This window comes from Pseudopipra pipra, chromosome 16 (genome assembly GCF_036250125.1).
Source record: "Pseudopipra pipra isolate bDixPip1 chromosome 16, bDixPip1.hap1, whole genome shotgun sequence".
NCBI lineage: Eukaryota > Metazoa > Chordata > Aves > Passeriformes > Pipridae > Pseudopipra > Pseudopipra pipra.
The window spans coordinates 13,683,222-13,704,116 of NC_087564.1; the positions used below are offsets into that span (position 1 = coordinate 13,683,222).

The 20,895-nt window shown below is 52.3% G+C and overlaps 1 protein-coding gene across 3 annotated transcripts in view; it reads right to left on the minus strand.

Moving 5' to 3' along the window:
- Positions 1-14,789: 14,789 nt before the first annotated feature.
- Positions 14,790-20,895, minus strand: part of MAP2K3 (mitogen-activated protein kinase kinase 3) — a 31,699-nt gene continuing 25,593 nt past the window's right edge. For 2 of the 3 annotated variants that reach the window (XM_064673255.1, XM_064673254.1), the window contains exons 9-13: positions 20,494-20,621; positions 19,785-19,862; positions 17,516-17,655; positions 16,757-16,802; positions 16,078-16,293 (exon numbers count right to left, since the gene is read on the minus strand). In XM_064673255.1, the coding sequence (XP_064529325.1) occupies positions 16,210-16,293; positions 16,757-16,802; positions 17,516-17,655; positions 19,785-19,862; positions 20,494-20,621 (476 nt within the window). In that variant the 3' untranslated portion in view covers positions 16,078-16,209. Of the gene's footprint in view, positions 16,294-16,756; positions 16,803-17,515; positions 17,656-19,784; positions 19,863-20,493; positions 20,622-20,895 lie in introns of all 3 variants that reach the window. The other variant, XM_064673253.1, reaches the window with a different exon arrangement.

Here is a 20,895-nt window from a genome sequence, read left to right on the forward strand (position 1 = left end):
TCATCCCCTGAGCCTCTAGGAGACTTCCAGCAGACATGGACTGCTGTAGATCACTCCTTTGAAACTCAAAATGCCCCATTCTGGCAGCCAAGAAGCCTCCTGGGCCTTGGTGGGAGGTTGGAGCAGCCACAGACTCACCCCTCCCACCCCGCCTCATCCACACGGACTCACACTCACCCAGCTCCTTCTTCCTCAGCTCCCTTGAGACGGATCCTGAGCTCTCCTCTTGCTCCTGCCTCCCAAGTACTGGTGGTGAAAGATCTCACCTCTTTGGAGCCGGACTTCGCCACCCTCATCTGCCACCGGAGCTCAGAGGGAACGACAACATCTCCACTGCTCCCATGAGCGAGGCTGAGGAGCCAGGGAACATCGGCGGCTCGGGGAAGATGTTTCTCTGTGGACAGATCAAGAGCAGGGAAAGGGCTGGGGAAGCAGGAGAACCTGCATTCAAGCCAGCAATGCTTGCTCAACCACTGGTTAGTGGCTCCACAGGAAACACCTTCCCATGCTCACCTGGAAAGACATGTTCCTAGTGAGGCAAGGCCACCAGTGGGCAGGGAGTGGACCGGAGGCTGCGGGAGATACACCCCTTGGCACATGCAACCTCCCCTTGGCCACAGCTGGTGAGGAGAAGAGGCTGCCAGAGAGTCCTTTGGGCAGGATCAGGTCTGCTATGGCCATTCCTAAGGGCAAAAGGCTTTCTGATCCAGGACTAATCCAGCCTGGGTTTGTTCCAGGGTAGCTCCGCTATTTAATTTTATAGTACTTGTTAAATATACTTCATGATCTGCAGTTTTATTTTAGACTGAAGCTGTGAGGTTGCACATGAGGCTTTTGGACAAATGCTGCTCCCTACCCCTTCCTGAGCTGCTCCAGGATCGAGATCTGCAGGGACACAGCACACTCCAAGCTACAGCTGGTTATAACCAGGAACATGGCTGGAAAATGGGTGGACCATGAAGATGTGGGCTTCAAGGCCAGGCTGGATGGGGCTTTGAGCAACCTGGTCTAGTGGAAGGTGTCCCTGCCCAGGGCATGGGGTTGGAACAAGATGATCTTTTAGTTCCTTTCCAACCCGAATCGTTCTGTAGTTCTATAATTCAGTTGCTCTAAAGCTTGTTTGACCCTTATGACATGGACAAATCCCAAAATATCAGGGGCTGAAGTGAGTGGTGGGAAGGACCCCAGGCTTCACCACAAGCTCCCCTGGACATCTCAGCACTAGAGAACCTCCCAACAGGGCTGGCTGAAAGCACTGCAAAGGGCTGGGGACAGCAGAAACCTGGGGCAGGGGGTTGGGACAACCTTGTACCCAAACAGGTCTCGCTTACTTTGTGGAGAACAACACAAACCTGCCTGTTGCAGTCATGGCAGAGCTGCCGGGTGACAAGGAGTAGCCACCCAGGCTGGTCCCAGCATGGAGCTCCTCCATGGGCACCCTCCCCCTGCCAGCTCCCAAGGATGGCACCAGATGTGGCTGCCGTGCCAGGACACAACACCCACTGCCCCAGGGCTCTCCCAGTGACCCCCTTGGAGCACAGGGTGCAGCAGAAGGCTCCATTCTCTGGCAGGAGAAGGTTACTCAGAGTAAAAGCATGTGCTCTTGTGTCATAAAAACAAACACAGTCCTCCTCCCACCATGCTCACCACAGAGCTGGGCGGGGTCTCCAGTGCTCACCACAGCACTGGTGGCCTCCCTTTCCCATCACACCCCTCCAAGGTGGCTCCGCCACGTCCCTCAGAACATGGACATGGGCTGGAGGAGAGGAGACCTGCACAGACACAACAGGAGCCATCACATCCCCAAGGGAACCAGCATGGCTCTCTTAGCTGGCACCACCTTTACCTTGTGACATGTCACACATCACCCTTTCCCCTCCTATGCCACAATGGTGACAGATGTTCAGAGCGAAGCAGCAAGCTCCACCATCATCAGGGACATGACTTCCCTGCTCATGATGAGGGGGTTGGAACTAAATGATCTTTAAGGTACTTCCAACCCAAACCATTCCATGATTCTGTGACTCACAGTCATTTTCCAAAGGCTGGTCTCACCCCACCCAGGTGTTGGGTACTTTCCGTGCTCAGAGCCCTCTTCAAATGCTGCTTCCAACAGCTTCTGAATGGCTGAACAAGGCCCGTATCATCTGCCTTCCCACACCTCTATGAGGCCATGTGCCTGTTCTGATGCAGAGCCATGGCTGCTCCAGGCTCAGGAAGTCTGGAACATTAAGTGGGAAAATGCTGATTTTGCAAGGGATTGCGACAACACAGGTGAAGCAAAGCCCTGCCTGGGAGAGGTGCAGCTCAAACCAAGCCAGGAAGCATTTCTTGCCAGCCACAAGTGAAGGAAGGGGAGGAGGAGAACCAGGTGAAGCTTGAGACAAAGCACCGCTTGCCACGTGGCTTTGCAGGATGTTCATCAGTTTTCACAGCCCTGAAACGGAGATCTCTCTTTCACAAATACATGGTGATGGCTGGTAAGATCAAAGGGCTGTGGGGTCAGGATGAAACACTCCCAGAGCCATGAGTCAGCCTGTAGCATTGCTGTGGACAGGAAGCCTGTGAGTCCTGGGTCACAGCCAGTTTGGAAATGACCACCAAGAACATCACTGTTATTTATAGCCAAGACACTGATACAGGCAGAGAGACCCCGGCAGCTGCCCCGGGGCGGGGGCCACACTGTGCATTCCCAGCACATCCCCTCCTGGGCACCTGCTGATCTCATCTTCTGGGTCCCCGACCTGGATTCCCAACCTGGAGCTGGGTTCCTGGTGTGCTGGATGTTCCTCCTTTACCCAGGTGACACTCTCCATCCCACAGTCAGTCTCTGTGCTAAAGCCAATGTTGCCAGTTGCCTAAATAAAAAATTTTCCAAGTCTCTCCTGCCACGGGTACCACCGTTGGAAAGAACCATATGGAAGAACAAACACAGAGTACGCAGAGGAATTTCTTACATAATTTATCTGTAAATCAAGTGGCAGTGATGAGATGCAGGAACTCTTGGATGAAGCCTTTCTTCCACATTGAAGGTTTGGCTTCTCCGGCTTTGCCAGCCAGACCCCACCTGGGTGGCTCAGGATTTTCCTCCCGTCTCCACAGCCAGCCTTCATCTCAGGCTCATCCTCTACCCCCCTCTGCACCCTCGTTTTGAGGCATTTGGGCTGTGCCTCACTGATGGTGACGGAGCAGCTGCGAGCACAGCATGCAGGGCTGCAGGGCCAGGAGCAGAGCTTGCCAAGGGATTTGAAGAAGGGCTGGTGATGAGGAGCTGCCCTTTGCTTCGTGCCTCCCTTCCAACTGCGTGGCGCACTCAGCCAAATATCATTAAAGGTTTATCCACACACTGATCACTTTATTTGCCTTCAAAGCTGGAGCGAGGTCGCTCTCCCCGGGGAGAGGTGGTAGATGTTGCACCATCTTCCAAACCAAGAAAGGATGCCCGGGCACTCTGAGCTCACTTGGCCGAGGGAATTGGCCAGGACGCTTTGGAAAGAAACGGTGATGCCTTCAAAGTGGAGAATGGGTTGATAAGTGGGGAGTGGGGAGAGACATTTTAGCTCCTACTGGGTAATTATCACCTATGGAAAGCTGAGGAGTTCACTGGTGGGAGGGAAATTATAACCGATCATAAAACCAATATCTCCCAAATCCACTCTCTTTAGTGTTCAGGAGCGTTTGGTCTGGTTCCAAGGCTCAGCTTTTGAAGGAGTTTGGAGAGGTCCCTCAACAGAGCTCCAACACTCTGAAAAGCAGAGACTGCATCCCTTGTGCATCCCTTTTGTTTGGAGGTGCACAAAAACGGGCGATGCATCAGGGTGAGAGGCTGAAGGAAAACAAACAGCTTCGTTCAGGAGAACCAGCCATGGTGAGATGAGAAGTGACTTAATTACAGTAAGTCCCTTTACAGCAAAACTGCCAGGTGCTAAAAGACTTTTTAATTTAGCAGAGAAAGGCAGATCAACGCCAAGCATCTGGAAGCTGAACCCAGAGAAAATCCAATTAAAAATCAGGCAATGCTGTGAGTAGAACAAGCTATGAAGTGATGGATTATTCATTCCACGATGTCTTGAATTCAAGAGAGGGGCAAGATAATCGATCCTTCTAGCGCTGTATCTGTTGACAACAAACATTCCAACTCAACTTCTGGGAATGTGCTCATTCCCCTGCTAAAGCAAGGCCCTGAGTTTGGGTAACTGCAAAGTTCCTGTGGATGATGGAGGACAACCCACAAGTCCTACAAGGTAAGTTGCACTGTTTCATGCTTGGAGGCATTAATAACCCAGAACTAGCAGCCAACTCCATGGAAACCAACTGGTACTCAGTGACAAGTTCTCCTGTTGCTATAGGAACAGGGCCAAAACAAATAAAAATTACCTATAATTTTTCCTCCCCAAAGTTCTCCCACATTACATTTCCATAGCAACTAATTAGCTCATTAGTGATCTGATCTGAACCAAACCAGTGGAGGTGTGAACCAAACCAGTGGACCAGTGGAAGTGCCATGCCCAGCTCCATCCTTTCTCATGGTGAGCTGAGACAAGCCATTAAGAGAGATTATGCCAGCTCTGAAGGGAAAGGCTTGAGCATGAGAAGTTGGGTATCTCAGGGCTGGATTCCTTCATGCCTTCCCCATGATACCTCTGACACAAATATCACTGGCTGCCTTCTATTTCTGGCTGTCACCTTACACTTCAGTTTCTTGACCTCGTTGTTCCTTTCCAGACTCCTCCATCTCCTCCAGGCCCAGCATTGCTCTGTTGGACGGCTGCTTGACTTGGCACTGTCCTCTCATCCTTCTGGCCATGATATTTGTTGCTGGCTTGTTGCTATCTTCTGCACCAAGTTAGCACACTGCAGGGTCCTTGCAGGAGTCTGTCTTCTCATTTACACTCCACAACTACAACCCTCCATCCTCCTCTGGCAGTTCACTGTCATAGGTGTCTTCCATTTCCATCCCTGGAAGTGTTCAAAGCCAGCTTGGACAGGGCATGGAAAGTCCCCCTGCCTGTGCTGGGGGGATGGAACTGAAGGATCTTTAAGGTCCCTTCCAGCCCAAGCCCTTCTGTGACTCACTGATCAGTACAACCAAGGAGATCAGATGCATTAAACCACAGGCTGTATCACGCAAACAGCAACAAGATAAATTGCCCACAGCCACCTGCTCAATGACAAAAACTGCTGTAACAACTAAACAAAGTGAAACAGAGCTGTGGAAGGTCAAGAAAAGTTCAGACAGAGCAGGTCTACCAAGCCTCAGTCCTGGGAACCTGCAAACTCAGTGGTCTTACGGTCTCGTGCAACAGCAACCCCATATCAGAGCACTACAGATGTGGGGGTTGCACTGTGGAGCCCCATCTTTGCACCCCCACGTGCCCCAGGGTGAACAGCACTGGAACGAGGGACATGTGTCCCTCCAGCATCTCAGTGGAGCAGTCGAGGTCAGGGTGGGGGATCACTGTTTTCACCCCAACCTGGGGGAAAATTCCCAGTGTCTCAGGTGAGGGACCACAGCCCCACCTGAGATTCCACCCAGGATCTCCGATGCCTTCCCTGCTGTGCCCAAGCCCTGCCAAGCGCCAGGGGATGGAGGGGAGGCTGCTGGCTCGTTCTTCCCCGCCTGCCTCGTTACCTCCAAAACTGCACACACGAAAAACACCATTAAACACTTGCTGGAGCAGGGAGCAGCACAGCTCTACCAGGAATATTCTGCCATCCCAGGGGCTGCACTTCCAGTTGAATTCACGTAAATGACACATGAATTTCTGTAATTAATTGCTGCCATCCGCCGCTGCACACGTGTGGTAGCGACAGCAGATGTGGTGGAGAGCTGAGCCCACACCCCTGCAGGGACACCAGGCAGGCCGGGGGGAGGCCAAGCCAGGTACCAGGAGTGCTGGGGCAGCAGAGGGGATTGCTGGGGGTTGCTCCCCAACAGCCCCCACCTGCAGTGAGATGGAGCCACCTCAGGGCTTGGCCAAGCAAACTGCCTTTTTTTAACCAAAACCAACCCAACCCGTCCGGTTCAGTCCCCACTGAGATATGCAGTAAATTCACCCACCCCCAAACATGGCCTGACCCCAGGGTGGATGGAACCTGCCTGCCCTGTAGCTTCCCTGGCGTCTCATAAGGACCAAGACGTATCAGCACAGGCGCACAAGCCCCTGTCTCACCTCCCTCCTCCACCAGCCCCATCTCCATGTCACCCATGGGAATGTGATTATCAGCAAGATCTCTGCCACCAGTCAGATGTGATCAAAACCACAATTCAATTAAATTTGATTGGATTGAAAGCAGAGGGTTTCAAGGAGACAGGCACGTAGGCCCAGAGCAGGATGCAGTTCCCCAGGAAAGGGGGCTGAGATCTGCAGGATGGTCACCCCAGGTGAAGGAAAAGCCAGGATGCAGGTCTGACCTCGGGATGAACTCCATCCCTTGGGGCCAGGAGCCTTTTCCAATTCACTCATCTGCCTTCTGGAAGATCCCAGATAGAGTAAGGTGAGCTCAGCCTCCCGGAGATGCTTTTAATTCTTTCTCATCTTTTGAAATCAAATAAAATTCCAAAGGAGAAACTTTGTCATCTGAGCAACAGCGGAGAGGAAAAAAAAAAACCCCAAACATGCCTGGAGATGAAAGGGAATTGTAGATGGGTACTTCATCTCTTGCTCTTGTAACGAACATGAACATAAAAAAAAAAAAAGAAAGAAAGAAACAAACAAAAAATCCCAGACACGGTTAATGAGCTTTGCATTTAAATGTGCCACCAATGTCACTGTGCAGACTGTTCCTCCAAGGTCCCACGTTCCTGCTCACCCCAGACAATGGGTGTGGGACAGCCTCGGAGCAAACATCGGGTGAGATTAAATTCCACTAGTGTTTACTAAATAAAACATGCATTTCGAGAAATCAAGAAAAAGTTTGTTAAATATTTTAGTACATCTGGTCTCCCCACCCCTATACGGCCTTACAAAATGCTTTGCATATTTATTTTAGCATGCACTAGATTTATTTAAAAATAGCATCACCAGCACTGGAAACAGCCCACTTGCTTTTCATCTAGATCTTTGCATTGAATCAATGAATCCAAAATTAAACAAGGTTGGGTGAACTAAATCTATAAGAGGACCTATTTGCTGATCAATACAGGAATGGATGCCTGGGATCTCTTTGCTGTGTGAAATATGAGGACTTACGAGAGAGAAATTGCTTTTGTTATTATATTTTTTTAAAAATTCAGATTTAACCTCCCTACATAAAGAAATTATTTATCGGAGAGATGCTTCATCCTAAATAATTCATGCTGGTTGTATAGTACCCAGAAGACAGAAGACTCCTGTCTTCCATTCCTAATGAGAAGAAAAACACCTCAAATATTTTGCCTGGATTCAGTTTCATCAGTGCAAGGAGGTGAAACTCTACTTAGCTCCTACAAGGTGTTGTCCCCCCCACTGCTGTGGGGAAGTCAAGCCCCCCAAATCACAGAGAAACCACAACATGCTGCATAGGGAGAGAGAAGAGCTTCAGACACACCTGGAGGACAAATTTTCATCACCAGCAAGAGGCACTTGGCTTTGGTGTTGAAGTTCAAGGGATGACTGTAGTGACTAAGTATAGCCAGAATCCATGTGACAGAGGGAATAAGAGTCTCTGGAAGAAGCCACCTCCATATAAGTAATATAATATATAGTATAATATATATTAAGGCCATAATATAAATTCAGCCTCTGCTGTCTGTAGCTGGACATACTCCTCCAAATCAAGGTAGGGGTGAAGCCACCCTGGGGACACCGAGCACTGGGTCCCCCAGCAAAGTGGAGCTGGAGGAAGATCAAAGTCAGTTCAGACCACCCCAGCTAAAGTACATGGGAGACATGAACCACGAGGATCAGGAAATCTCTCCTGGCCCAAAACGGAAACAGAATCAGGGCTGAAGAGTGTGAATTTGGGGAAAACAAAATAAAAATAATGATAATAATTAAAAAAAAAATTATTGGCTTTTTAGCTTATCTTGGGCACAAAATTTGGGGCTGACTTTGGGAAGTGCCCTGCACAGCCATTTGCTCAGCCAGATCCCTTTCTCCTGAGTGTGCTGCAGGAATTGATCCATCGAGGGCTGTAGCTGCTCCTCTCTGAACAAATCTGCATATCAGCTGCTTCCATGAATGAAAAATGCATGCGCCGGTAAATCCGAGGTGAAATAATACATCTGTTGTCAGCAGCCTCTTCTTTCTTTCGCTTTTCTCTTCCACAAGTTTCATTAAGAAGAGACACATTGTCTCTGATAAAGTTGACACCACCAGTTCACTAACTGTTCCTGACGCTTCCGTGTTGCTTTGATGATGGATCGCAGCAGAAACACCCGCCCCAGGCAGGCAGGGAGGGATAAAGTCACCTCCTCGGGCTAATTCTGGAAGAAAACAAGGCTGCAGAGGCCATGCCAGGGAATGTGCCCGAGCTGTGGTGAGGATGGGCACACAGGGGTGGCAGGGGTGGCCCAGGAACCCTGTGAAGTGCCAGCAGTGGATTTGGATCCTACAGGGCTGCAGACAGCTCCTGATGTGCTTCCTCTGAAGGAGAGGAGGAATGGGAAATAGCTCGCCCTGACCAGATACATCATGGATCCTGAGGGCACACTGAGCTCCAGGGACAATCCCAGCCCCAGCTTCACCTTCATCCAGCTCTTCTCCAGAGCAGGAGCTGGGCAAACCCAAAATGACTGGTTTTGGGTCCCGTGCACTCAGGCTGTTTGTGTGACGCCATGGTGCAAAGGATGCAGAGGGATACAGTTCCCACTCACACCTCAGGTGATTCCAGCCCTCCAATGGGCAAAGTAAGGGTGGTCATAGCAGCCAGCTCCACTCAGCAGTGCCTCAGGATGCCTGGAGAAGCCAGGTGGGACAGTGACAATGCCAATGTCCCCCACCTCTGAGGGAGCCCTGTCCCCAGGCTGTCCCTGCCCTGCCCCTGCATGGCCAGCAAGCAGGTTGGCAGCTTGCAACATACCCGAGCATGCTGCAAAGAGGCAACAGCTGCTTCCCGCTGGCCCAGATCGAGAATTTTAATTAAGGAGAAGATTTGGGGGAATAAAGGGGAAGATCCCTCCCAAAGCTGTAATTAAAGAAACTCAGGGTGGGGCAGGATGACAAGAAAGGGCATGTCCTGCTGCCAGTGGGGCTCAGCTCGGGAGGGCAGTGCAAGGGGAGCGGAGACTCCCGCCAAGGCTGGCACAGCCCCCTCCCAAGCACGGGTTGGGAAGGCTGCTCCACACCCCCAAAAACAACCTTTCAGTCTTGGCTGAGGTCCCTCAGACCTCCAGCAAGATCCACTGAGCACAGAACAAGCAGGTGCTCCAGAGAACCCAAATTCTTCAGTTGTGCTCTGAGTTATGGCAAAGGTGAGGGCAAGGTAGGAGGATCCTCACGGCACGAGGTCCTGGCCCAGTTCACCCTCTCTGGGCTGAAAGGGGCCAGGTGAGAGCCCAGGAAGCCATGGTGGGCTTTGGGAGGGGGGTGCTGTCACCAGCATCTCCAGAGCACTTCTGAGCTGTTTGGAGAGGTTCCTGAAAAGAGGCATGGCATAAGATTCCAAAAAACCCCTCAACGGCCCTATGAAATAGACTGGGGTGAGAAGACGAGCTGGAGGCATCACTGCCTGAGAATTCCTGCTGCCACCCCTACACCTCACATCTGCAGAGCCCTGGGAGCCACCAGCACCTCTGCATCCTCCTGGCTTACCCCAGCTCCCAAAATTCTACCCAACACCGTTGCTCATCACTCCAGCCCGACTTTGCCGGGTCTCTCGCTGTCCCCGGAGCTATTCCGAGCCAGCCCGGATCGATTCGCGCCGCAGCTGCTGTGTGTTTACACAGCCATTACGAGCCCTGCGAGGGGGGAGGCACGGAGCATCCCCGGGGCTCCCGTTTCCAGGAGTGGGGGCAGCTGCACGGGAGCCAAACACCTCCTGCCCCAGAAAGGGCTCCCCGGCACAGTTTCCATTGCACAGTCACACCCTGGGGGACCCTCAAGCTCATTCATCAACTCCTCTTTGCCGACACGGAACGGGACCTGTTGCAGGCAGTGATATTCTGCAGGGCCTGTGCACAGGGGTCGGGATGACCTGGGAAATACTTATTAATTGCCTTCACTGAGAGGAGCAGTGCTCGGAGCAGCCATGCACGTTTCGTGGCATTTGGGGCAGCTTCATACCCCAAGCCAGAGCTTTTGCCTGGAAACCTTAGTGTTTATTTATGAAATCTCAGCTTCTTTAGGAAGAAAAGAGCGTATCACTCGAGAAGAGACAAGCGTGTCTGAGCGGGGAATGACGCTGAGGAAAACACAGCTGATATCAAGGTAACAGCTTTGGCTCATCAAGGTCTCCATCTCCTCCACCCGGAGCTGCTCCGAGATGTAAATCAAGTGCAAAAGCCACCCTGGCTCTCCAGGCTCCTCTCAGCCCCCTGCCCACGTGCCTGCAGCACCCGGCGTCTGGAAATAAACAGCCTGTTCCAGCACCGCTTGGTATTTCCAGAAAGGTTAACACAGCGTGAGAGGGGCCAGAGCCACCGCTCGGGGGGCTGGAGAGGCTCCAGGCAAACCTGCCAGGGTTCCGGGGCTCCCTGCTTGGCAGGTGACCTCCTGGGTCACCCCTGAAGCGTTTGCTTCAAGCTTTGATATTTTCAGGCTTTGCGCTGCTAAGGCTTCCTTCTCCCACCCCCACGTTTCCCCACCAGCATTCCCGCCTCTGAAAAATCAACAGGAATGTCAAGCTGAGAGGGAAGCCTGAAGGTCCACATCCACGGGGCAAGCCAGGAGTTTCCCCCCTGCTTTGGAGCTTTATCCCAGTTTTCCAGCACCCCTTCTATGGGGAGCTGCTGTTGGTCCTGGTGCAATTCCCAGGGGATGGAGCAGCAAAGCAGCTGTGCATGGACGAGTTCCACAACTTGCTCCACAAATACACACACTCTGGGGCTGGGTTTGCAAACCAGGCTGCTGGGACAGACAGAAAATGCTTGGAGATGCTGCTTTATCCAAGCCAGAGGTTAAAACAGAGCAAAGCATAGAAACTCATACTTAGGGATGACCACTTATCAGGGGAAAAAAGGGAGGGCACTAAAGCACCTGGATACCTGTGTTTAAACCAGAGTTTGAACTTTCCTTACCCCAAAACAAGCCACTTACCCTTCTGTTTGGAAAGAAGAGTTGGGAGACATCCCCAGCCACTCACCACAGGCAGACCTTTTCCACCCAGTGCACCTCAGTTAAACCCTTCCCTCCCTGCTGGGCTGCACTGGCCTCTCCAGGTGCCAGCTGAAACGATTTTAAAGCCTCTGGCTGGGCCAGGAAAGGCTGATCCATATTCCTGAGGTCTCATTGCTATTCTGCAGCTTCAGCTCATTAGTGCTTAGGTGCTACAAGAGCAGGAGCGTTGGAAGTTTCTGGGTGAGACAGCTATTAGGGGAGAATTGAACACGTCTCGTACAAACCCATGGCCTGTGTGAACTCGCTAATTTACACCATCGATCTCAAAGGTGCCCACAGGCCACCTGAACCAAAAAAAAACCCCTGCCCTAGATACAGGCTCAGCCACTGGGGGGAAAAAAAAGAGAAAACTTAAGCAAAATAAATAACCTGCAGCCCCAGAAAACTGGCTGCATCATCACACCCCCTGCTAATCCATTAGCCAGCCCTCCTCCGCACGCGGCTCTTAGGAACGGTGTGAGCTCCAGCTCAGGAGCTCCTGGAGAGAACCACCATGGAATAGAATCACAGAATGGTTTGGTTGGAAGGGACCTTAAAGATTGTCTTGCCATGGGCAGGGACACCTTCCACTAGCCCAGGTTGCTCCAAGCCCCGTCCAACCTGGCCTTGGACACTTCCAGGGATGGGGCAGCCACAGCTTCTCTGGGCAACCTGGCCAGGGCCTCCCCACCCTCACAGCCAAGCATTTCTTCCATTTATCTAACCTAAATTTCCCATCTTTCAGTTTGAACCCATTGCTCCTTGTCCTGTCACTACGGTTCCTGATGAACCAGCCCAGCAAAGGGCCAGTATGACCAGTACAAACACCCACGCTGCACTGGGGGAACACACTGGGGGTCTGCCCTCTTACAGGGACTGCTCCCAGCACACGTGCTCAGCACAGGGCAGGGAAAGCTCTTGGCCTTTCATCTGAGGAGGGCTGAGCCACTACAGCCCTGACAGTCCCCATGTCCCCTCTTTGAGTTGGATGTGCTGAGTTTTCCTTTCTCTGCAGCGGGAGTTGTGTCCTCACCCAGGTTTGAGCTCTGCCTGTTCACACCTCGTGACAGTCCCGTGGGGAAGTCACCGGGCAGAAATAACCTCTTTTTGCCTCTGTTTAAGACAAATGGGGGGGGAAAAAACCCACCTTTTCTCCTAATAAGGGAACTCAAAGTGATGAATTTTCCACTTATCCTGAAGTTCTTCCCTCGGAGGCACTGATGCATTTTTAATGGTCTCGATGTAGCTATTAAGCTGGTAATTGGAACAGAGCGGACTCCAGCTCCCGGCAGGTCTGGCCCCCTCCGAGCGTGTCCCCACGCCACGTGGGTGGGTGTTTCTGGGGTCTCTGCTCCTCCCAGCATCGCTGACCCTGCTCCGCCCCGTGTCCGGGCAGATCATCACCACTAAGGTCCCGGCGCTTGAGGTGCTTGTCTCCGGCCTGATCCTGCCTGAAGAAGGCTGGCAGGGAAAATATTTGGGAAAGGAACCGTCCCCTTGCTCCCTGTCCCACTGCGAGGAGGGGTGAAACGCCGCCCCCGCCTCCCGAAGCTGCAGCTCCGCCGCCCGTGTGGACGATACCCCGGACCACCCCCGGTCACGCACCTCCGAGGGAGGACTGGGGGTGCTAAGGAGGGGTGAGGGGTGTCACAGCGGGTTGAGATGGGAAGGGGGGACCCCGCCGCGTCCCGCCGCCGGTCCCGGCTCATCCCGCCCGCTCTGGCTCATCCCGCCAGTCCGGGCGCCGGGCGCTGCCTCCCCCTCGCGGCCGCGGGCAGCGCGTGCTGCCCTGAGACCCCCACCCTGGAGTTCTCCCCCACTGTCCTGTTCAGGAACCCACTCCCCGGACCCCTCTCACCCTCCTTCCCAGCCCGGCGCGGGGGGAGCAGGGCCCTGGGTATCCCCTGGCAGCACTCCCGGAAGAGGATGCTCCGGGGGGGGGGGGGGGGGGTGTATCACTCCTGGGATGAGGCTTTGGGGGGTCCCGGGTTGTACAACCCTCAGATTGGGACGAGCATCACCCCACAACAGGAAGAGAAAGTACAAGGGTAGCAGGATCCCTCCCCAGGCTGCCACCCCTGAATCCCTTGGGGGCTGTTCTGGGAATCCTGGGATCTAGGGGTCCCAGCTTGTACAATTCCCAAATCAGGACCCCTGGCCAAGCTGCCACCCCCAACATCCTCAGGCTGCTTGAGAGCCTGAACAGCCCAAGGCTGATGCTCAAAAAGTAACAAGAGGTGCCAAGAAGCAGGTTTGAGGATGAATTTTATTGAAAACAAGGACTGGAGTTGAGGGGTACAGACCATTCCCAGAAGTACAAGGGGAGTGGGGCTTCTGATGAAAGCAAAAGTCCTCGCCCACCTTAAAGCCAAGCTGATTCCCCCACAGGGAACTGCCAGGGCAGAGGGAACAACACAGGACAGGGAAGTGCAGAGGTGAAGAGGGATATGGGATTAGGACAGGTAAGATCCCTGTCAAATGAAGCAGAGCAGATGGCACTCAGAGGTGATGTTTGCCTCTTTGGCAATGCCTCATTTCATCCACAGGGCCCCAAGCCCACCCCAGAGGCATCTCCCCCCTGTTTGAAAGGGCAGTTGCTCCCTTTTCCCAAAATACAGAAATCAGGACTTTCTCCAGGAGGAGAAATGCAGGGGGGAGAAAAAAAGACATGCAAAAACCCCCACCGTTCCCCAAAGCACCAAAAAAAGGGGTGAGATAAAGGAAGGGTGAGAGGGGTCAAAACAAGGAAGGAAGGGGGGAAAAAAATAAAAGCTCAACATCAAAACAAAAAGTAACCCAAAGTAACCAACTATGAAAAAAAATACAATTGTACATCTCAGCAGCAAAGCCTTCAAACCGAGCGGGTACAGGTGAGCATCGGGTGGTTTGCAGAGCAGGATGAGGAGGAGGGAGACATGAACAACAATCACTTCCTTATTTTCCATCCAGGTGGGCTGGGGGGGTCAAGATTGAACCAAAGCTGAACAGGGTTTGTGCAGCTCCACCTGGGCTGGTTTTCTCAGGGTTTGTTGACTCAGGGAAGGGGATCAGAGGGATGACGGGGGGAAAAGAGCTGCTGCCTGGTGCCCCAGCATGGGGACATGAAGGACTGAAAACCATCTGCCCCAAAGCAGCTTTCCTGGGAGCAGCTGGCAGGGATAGATGGTGAGGAGCACCCCAGTTCCCAGGCAGAGGGTCCCCAGTGCCACTTCAAACCCTGGGCTGCAGGAGGTGGGAGCAATGAATTTAAGGGGACATAATCCTTCATTGGAGGGGGGACCCTGAACGCTGGAAATGCACCCTGAAATCCAGACCTCCAGGGCTTGAATTTCAGGATTAACGTTTTTAAAGATTCAGTTAAAAAATAGATGTCTTTCTTAAAAAAAAAAAAAGAAAAAAAGAAAAAATCTTAGGACAGGGTGTTTTCTAGTGACCCCTTCCCCACCTGCCCAAATGCAGCCAGAAAAATGTTATCCATTCCACCAAATCTGCTGGCCACACAGATATTCACACATTCATCATTGATTTAAAAATATATATAATATATATATATAGCGCACACATACACACACACAAATATATATTAGAAAAGAAAAAAAATCCTTCTGAAAAACTCAATTATTTAAAAAAAAAACCACCAAAATCCACAGCTGGTGCATTTATCTGTGATCATGTACAGTAGAAGCCAGAAATCCCTCCTTGCTCCCGTGGCTCCTTCGGGCTGGGAGCGTGGGGAAACACATCAGGTTTTCACAGTGGATTTGTCAGGAGAGAAGGAACTGCTCCTCCCTCCTCCCACACAGAAGGGCTTTAATTTATAGCAAGTTAGATTAAAACTAGGAAACATGTTACAAAGTCCATTATATATAGACATCAAATGTACAACTGGCGGCAGCCCCGGGCGAGTCACTGGGGTTTGGCTCCCACTGACACCTGGGCAGCTGGAGGGGTTGGAGGCAGTTTGGGACACGAGGAGTGTGAGTTCAGCCTCCAAAACAAGTGGGTGTCACAGTGCGAGGTCTTACATCAGCTCCAGGTTGGAAGGGAGATGGAGCAGCGTCTTCTCCAGGAGCCAGGGGAGGTGGTGGCAGCCAGGGCTGTGGAAGGTGATGCCCAGGGCAGGGATGTCTCCTCCCAGCCAAGGGCTGGAGGGAGAAAGGCAGCACCAAGGACCTGCTGTCTCTCCATCACCTTGTGCCTACGAGGGAAGGGAGTGCTGGATGAAGTCCCGTGGGCAGGAGTGGGAACAGCGTGGGCTGCAGCGTGTGCCAAGGTGGGCTCATGAAAAAATGCCCTTTTTCTCCCCCCACAAGGGAGCAGCAAATCAATTGAGGGAGGGGGATGCCTGACTTGATGCTGCCTCAAAGGGTCATTAAGGTGTAGAGCCAGGCATCAAAACAGCCTCTGGTGTGAAAAGCAGCACACCCAGGGAGTCCCACAGCCCCTTAAAAGGCTGTGTAAGTCCTGGGAACAAAGAGCCAGGCACAAAAGGAAGGCGAGCGAGACGAGACTCCAAGGAAGGGACTTTGGGCAGGCAGGAGTGGTGCAAGCACAGCAGCATTGCTTCTCTCTGCCTTCCCCAGGCAGCAAAGAAACACAACCCCCTGCACCGTGCACAGGCTGCTGGGGAGGGGAGATGCCCTCTGGCATCCTCTGCCTGCTCAGGGACCACGGGCACAGTCCTGTCCCCGGGAGGGATATGCTGGCATCAGCAGGGAGCTCCTGAGCCTTCTGTCCCCATGGCTTAGCTGGAAAGGTGTTGGCTTCAAAAGGCTCATCCTGGGGCATTTCACAAGGCAAAGAGAAAAAGAGATTGCAAGGCCAGATGGGGCCAGAGGTGCCCCCGGGCTGGGGAGGCTGGGGAGGTGCAATGTGTGCAAACCACCATCAACTCGAGTCCTCGTTCGCTCTTCTGCGGGGGAGCCGGGACGGAGGGGCTGCAGGAAGCTGGGAGCTGTGCTCCTGTTGGGAGTTAGGAGTCTTCCCCCAGGATCTCTGTCACAAAGGAGGCCATGTCAGTCTCTTTGGTGTCGTGCAAGGTAAAGAATGGGTGTTCCTGCCAACGAGACCAAAGACAACATCAGCTGACGCCCAAGGACAGACAAGCCCAAGCGCAGACCCTGGGGGATGTCACACAGCTGGGGAGGTGCTGGGGGTGGGCACCAACCTCCTCCCCAGGCTCCCAAGGACAACATCCTTCAGCTCAAAGATGAACTTTGGCATTTCTAGGTTCAACCCCAGCGGGACGCCCCATCTTGGCAGCTGTACTATCACACTTTGAGGTCTAAACTCTCCAAGAACAGACAGGACAGAGGGAGATAACACCTAATAAACCCTGACCTTAACAACCATGAAATCAACACACCCTTCCACCTTAGACATGCTACACCCATCCCGTTCTATGCATGAAAAATCACCCACTCATCCTGTTGTCCCATTTCCTTAGAACCTGCTGGACCATTGATTTGACTTTCAAAATGCTTTGGAATAAAGACCAGCAGAAACAGCTCCACACTTACCATAAGTTCTAAATAGTTCATTCGCTCAGCTGGGTTCTTCCTTAAGCTGGAAGAAAAAACAATGGGAAAGAAAGGCTGTAGGATCTTCTTCTTTTGCTACACGTGGTCTGTCAGAGGGGATCTCCCCTTCCCAACCAATATGACATGTTTCTTGTGGGCTGCACCCATCCCCTCTCCCTCCTTGGCTGAGCAGGTTTGAACCACCAGCAGAGCAGCCAGGCAGGTAACTGGGAAAGGACAACTCAGTGTTTTGCCACGAAAAGCACAAGCCAAGGAGCTCTTCAGCCTGCCCCACATGGACCAGAACAACTGGGGAGGAGAGGTGGTTTCCCACCACCCACAGGGTGGGCTCACCACTGCCTGGCACCTCCAAGCAGCACACAGGGAGCAGGGGACACCCTGAGGGGAACAGTTTCCCACAAAACCACAAACCAGCTTTCACCCAGAGGCTGCCAGGGGTTTGTTCTGGTTTCATTGCCACTTGGCCAGAAAACACCAAAATTTCAGCTGCAGCAACAGCAAAAGCGGAAGGGAAACGTCTGTGCCTTCCAGCCAGCCCCGGTGAGTCAGGCCGAGAGCAAAACCAGTTTGGGCAGCACTTCCTGCCATGCCAAGCACCAGCCCTGGTATGGCAAGGTGGGGAAAAAGAGGTTCCAAAAGGATGTCAAACCCAGCCCCATGCTTCACTCCAATCCCTATGGATCAAGGCTCCTCACCAGCCAGGCTGGGAGAAGCCACCAGTCCCTGCTGGAGACTCACCACTGCGCCGTGAAGTCCACGAACTCCTTGGAGAAGCGGTCAGCAGGCAGCTGGGGAGAGGGCTCCTCCACCACCTGCTTGAGCTGCTGGAAAGGGGTCCCCCAGGACTCATACGGGAAGCGGAGAATGGCCAGTTCAATCTGAGGATGGAGAGAGGGAAACCTGAGACACCGGGACAAGCACAACCCCACACAGCCCGCCTGCCTCAGCCAGCTCAGAGTCAAAGGCAAACCCTCTTTCCTTACAAACCATTTTCAATTTGGGTCATACCACTTTTTTCTTCCCTTTTTTCTTTTTTTTAAATAAAAAGACTCAAGAGGCCAAAAACACTTCCTTTTGAGGCTGGCTCAGCATATTAATGCATTTACAGGAAGCCACCACAGATATGTAAAATGGGATGATTTAAAAAGATAATCACAACACACATTTTTTGCACTTGGCATCCAAAGTGCTTTGCTGGCCCTGAGGCAGCCTCTGGGCCTCAGGCTAGTACTGTACGAGCTAAACACACAAAAAATCCACAAACCCAAGAAAAATGAAGTGTTAGAACATCATTTATCATGATCTTTGCCAAAACCACCTCGATTATTGGGTCCTTCCTACAAGTCACCTCTTCTCCACAACCATTCAAGCAGGAAATAGCCCATCACATCTCTTGGGCAGTTCTCTTCATGCCAAGATCAGTTCCCATCTCAAAAGGGGAAACAGAACCTCCAGACCTGCCTGGTAGGGTGAGACAGGATGGGAGGAATAACAAACCTGAAAGGACAGAGCGGGACAGAGCCTGATGCCCTCACCTGCCTCTGGCTCAGGTCAGGGGAGCTCAGCTCCTGCTGCTGGAAAACTGAATGAAGACACCTTCCAGTGAAGGCCTGGATTAGCCCTGCAACTCAATGGCCCAAAAACTGTCCAGTCTGAAATCAATCCAATTCCTTCAGAAAGAATATTAAAAAAAAAAAAAAAACAAAACCTATAGGAAGCCAACCCAGAAGGAAGACATGAGAGGGAATCAAACAGGTCATGGTTCCAACTCAGCTGCAGCCTGGCTGGCTTTCAGCAAGGTCCCCTCTCCCTTCCAGCTTTGGAAAGGTTTGGATATTCCATCGTTAACAGTCTCCCATCCCACAGCTTCCTGCAGCTGATTATATTTCCAGCCCAGCTCTGCACTGGCAAGGGGACACCAAGGAGAGGGGCTTGGCTTTGGCACTCTGGACAAGACTGGCTGGGGAAGAGGGAATATTTGCCAAGAGATCTCTGCAGCACGGGGATGCAGCACCCAAAACAAAAGGCCCTGGCTAAGAGGGCACAGGAAAAATTCCTGAAAACAATCTACCCACAAAGAGAGAGACAGTCTCCTGGAAAGCAAGAGCCCTGTTCCTCGGGCAGCATCCCTTCGAGCCAACAGCTGGGATTTCCTTTGTCCTCTGGCGCCAGAGGATCTCAGCTGCCTTCTGCAAGATCCATTTCTTGCAGGAGGTGGATAAACCATTCTGAGCAGCTGCGATTTTGGAACTGAAAGTATTTCCCCTTCCTCTTGGCTGTTCTGAGCTACCCCACAGGCAGGATTTGCTGCAAACCCCACACACAGCAGCTCTCACTGCAGCAGAGCTCATCCTGATCCCCCTTCAAGGCTCTGGTCATGTGGGAGAGGGGTGAAGCAGGAAGGCTGTGCCCCAGCTACAGCAAACCCTGCTCCACTGACCACCTCTCCAGCCAGCACACAGGGAACTGCAAAGCCCTTAAAAGGCAGACTTTTGGATGCCCAACTAAGCCCACAGTCGTCCATATATTGTCCCCTGGGAGCCTGACCCCACATCCACACAGCTCAGAGCTAAGTGGAGCTTTTCAGAGCTGGCATTGTACACAAGTAACTCTGTGGAACCAGGCAGAGGGGTACAAGGGAACCACTTGGGAATAACACCCCAGAATCCATCAGGAAGAAGCAAGAAGGGAGAGCAGGACAGAAGATGGATGATTTTGCCAAGTTTGCCAGTTGACTTGGAAAGAGCCACAGCAGTGGTGGCAACACTGGCAGCAGATCCCAGCTCTGAGCTACCTGCCCTGGGGTGAGGTACCCTGTGTGCACAGGGCAGCCTCCCACCCAGTGCTCTGAGTGTTTAATCTCGAGCCCTGAGCTATCACACTCAGATTTAGCCCTGTTTGGTGTGCACCCAGCTGCCACTGCTCACAGCAGGAGTACAGCCCCAACCAGCCCAAACCCCATCCCAACCCCAGGGCTGCAGGGGCAGGTCCCAGCCCTTGGTGTTACCATTGTGATCCCAAGGCTCCAGACATCTGACTTCACGTTGTAGCCCTTCTGGTTGAGCTCTGGGTTTATTCTTTCTGGCTGTAAGAGCAAAATGGAAGATGTTACAACTCCATCTCATCTTCCCCAAGTGCAAACCCCGCAGAACAAATCTCTGGCTCCGAAGCACAGGTTGGGTGGATTTCCCTGGCTCACATCCCCAAGGAAGCAGGGACTGAGGTTAAATGTGGCACTGATGGAAGACATGTCTAGCTCCACACAACTCATATCAACTCTCCCTCTTCTCGGGAGAGTGAGACTTGTACTACCCCTGCAGCACAATCCTGCCCCAGGAGCACACACTACCCACATGGATGCCACAGGCAAAGGGAAATTCATACTGACTTGAGGATGAAATGAAACAACCCTGCCAAGGAAAGCCTCAGCATTTTCTATCCAACAAGGAGCAGCCCTTTCAACCACCACAACCACCACCAGCCAGTCTTTTATCCTTCTGCAAATGGAAGGTGGCAGAGGAAGAGCCCACTGAGGGATTAACATGCAGAGGAGGGCTTACAGGGAGGGTAATCCCATCCTTGGAGTGCTCTGCTGAGTCAGGGAGAGCAGAGCACTCTCAAGTGCTTTTCATCTCAGGATGGAGGTGAACCAAGACTAATTTCTAAGCAGCAGCCTCTTCAAGTCAAGGCTGAAGGCTGCACAGGATTGCACTTACAGCCATGTAAGGTTTGCACCCAGCATCCATAGTCTTTGCAACCGAGTCCACCAAGTAGCCACTGATCCCAAAGTCGCACATTTTCACGTGTCCCTCCTTGTTGATCAGCACGTTGGAAGGCTTCACGTCTAAGAGAAAATGCAAGAAGGCAAATTGGGTCTTTGCAGAGGTATTGAAGAGTCTGAGACAAGATGGACAACTCCCTGCTGACCTAGGAGGGGAATCAGACCAGCTCTAACACAGGGGAAGCGAGGCAAAACCCTACCAGTTTTATTTAATAAAAGTCGTTCACAGGTAAACTATAACCACGTCCTCCAGGAATAATAAGCCTCTTCTCTAAAAAGACTGAAATTCAACATGGAGGAGGTAATCCCCAGCTCCTTAGGAATGATTTATGTGCCC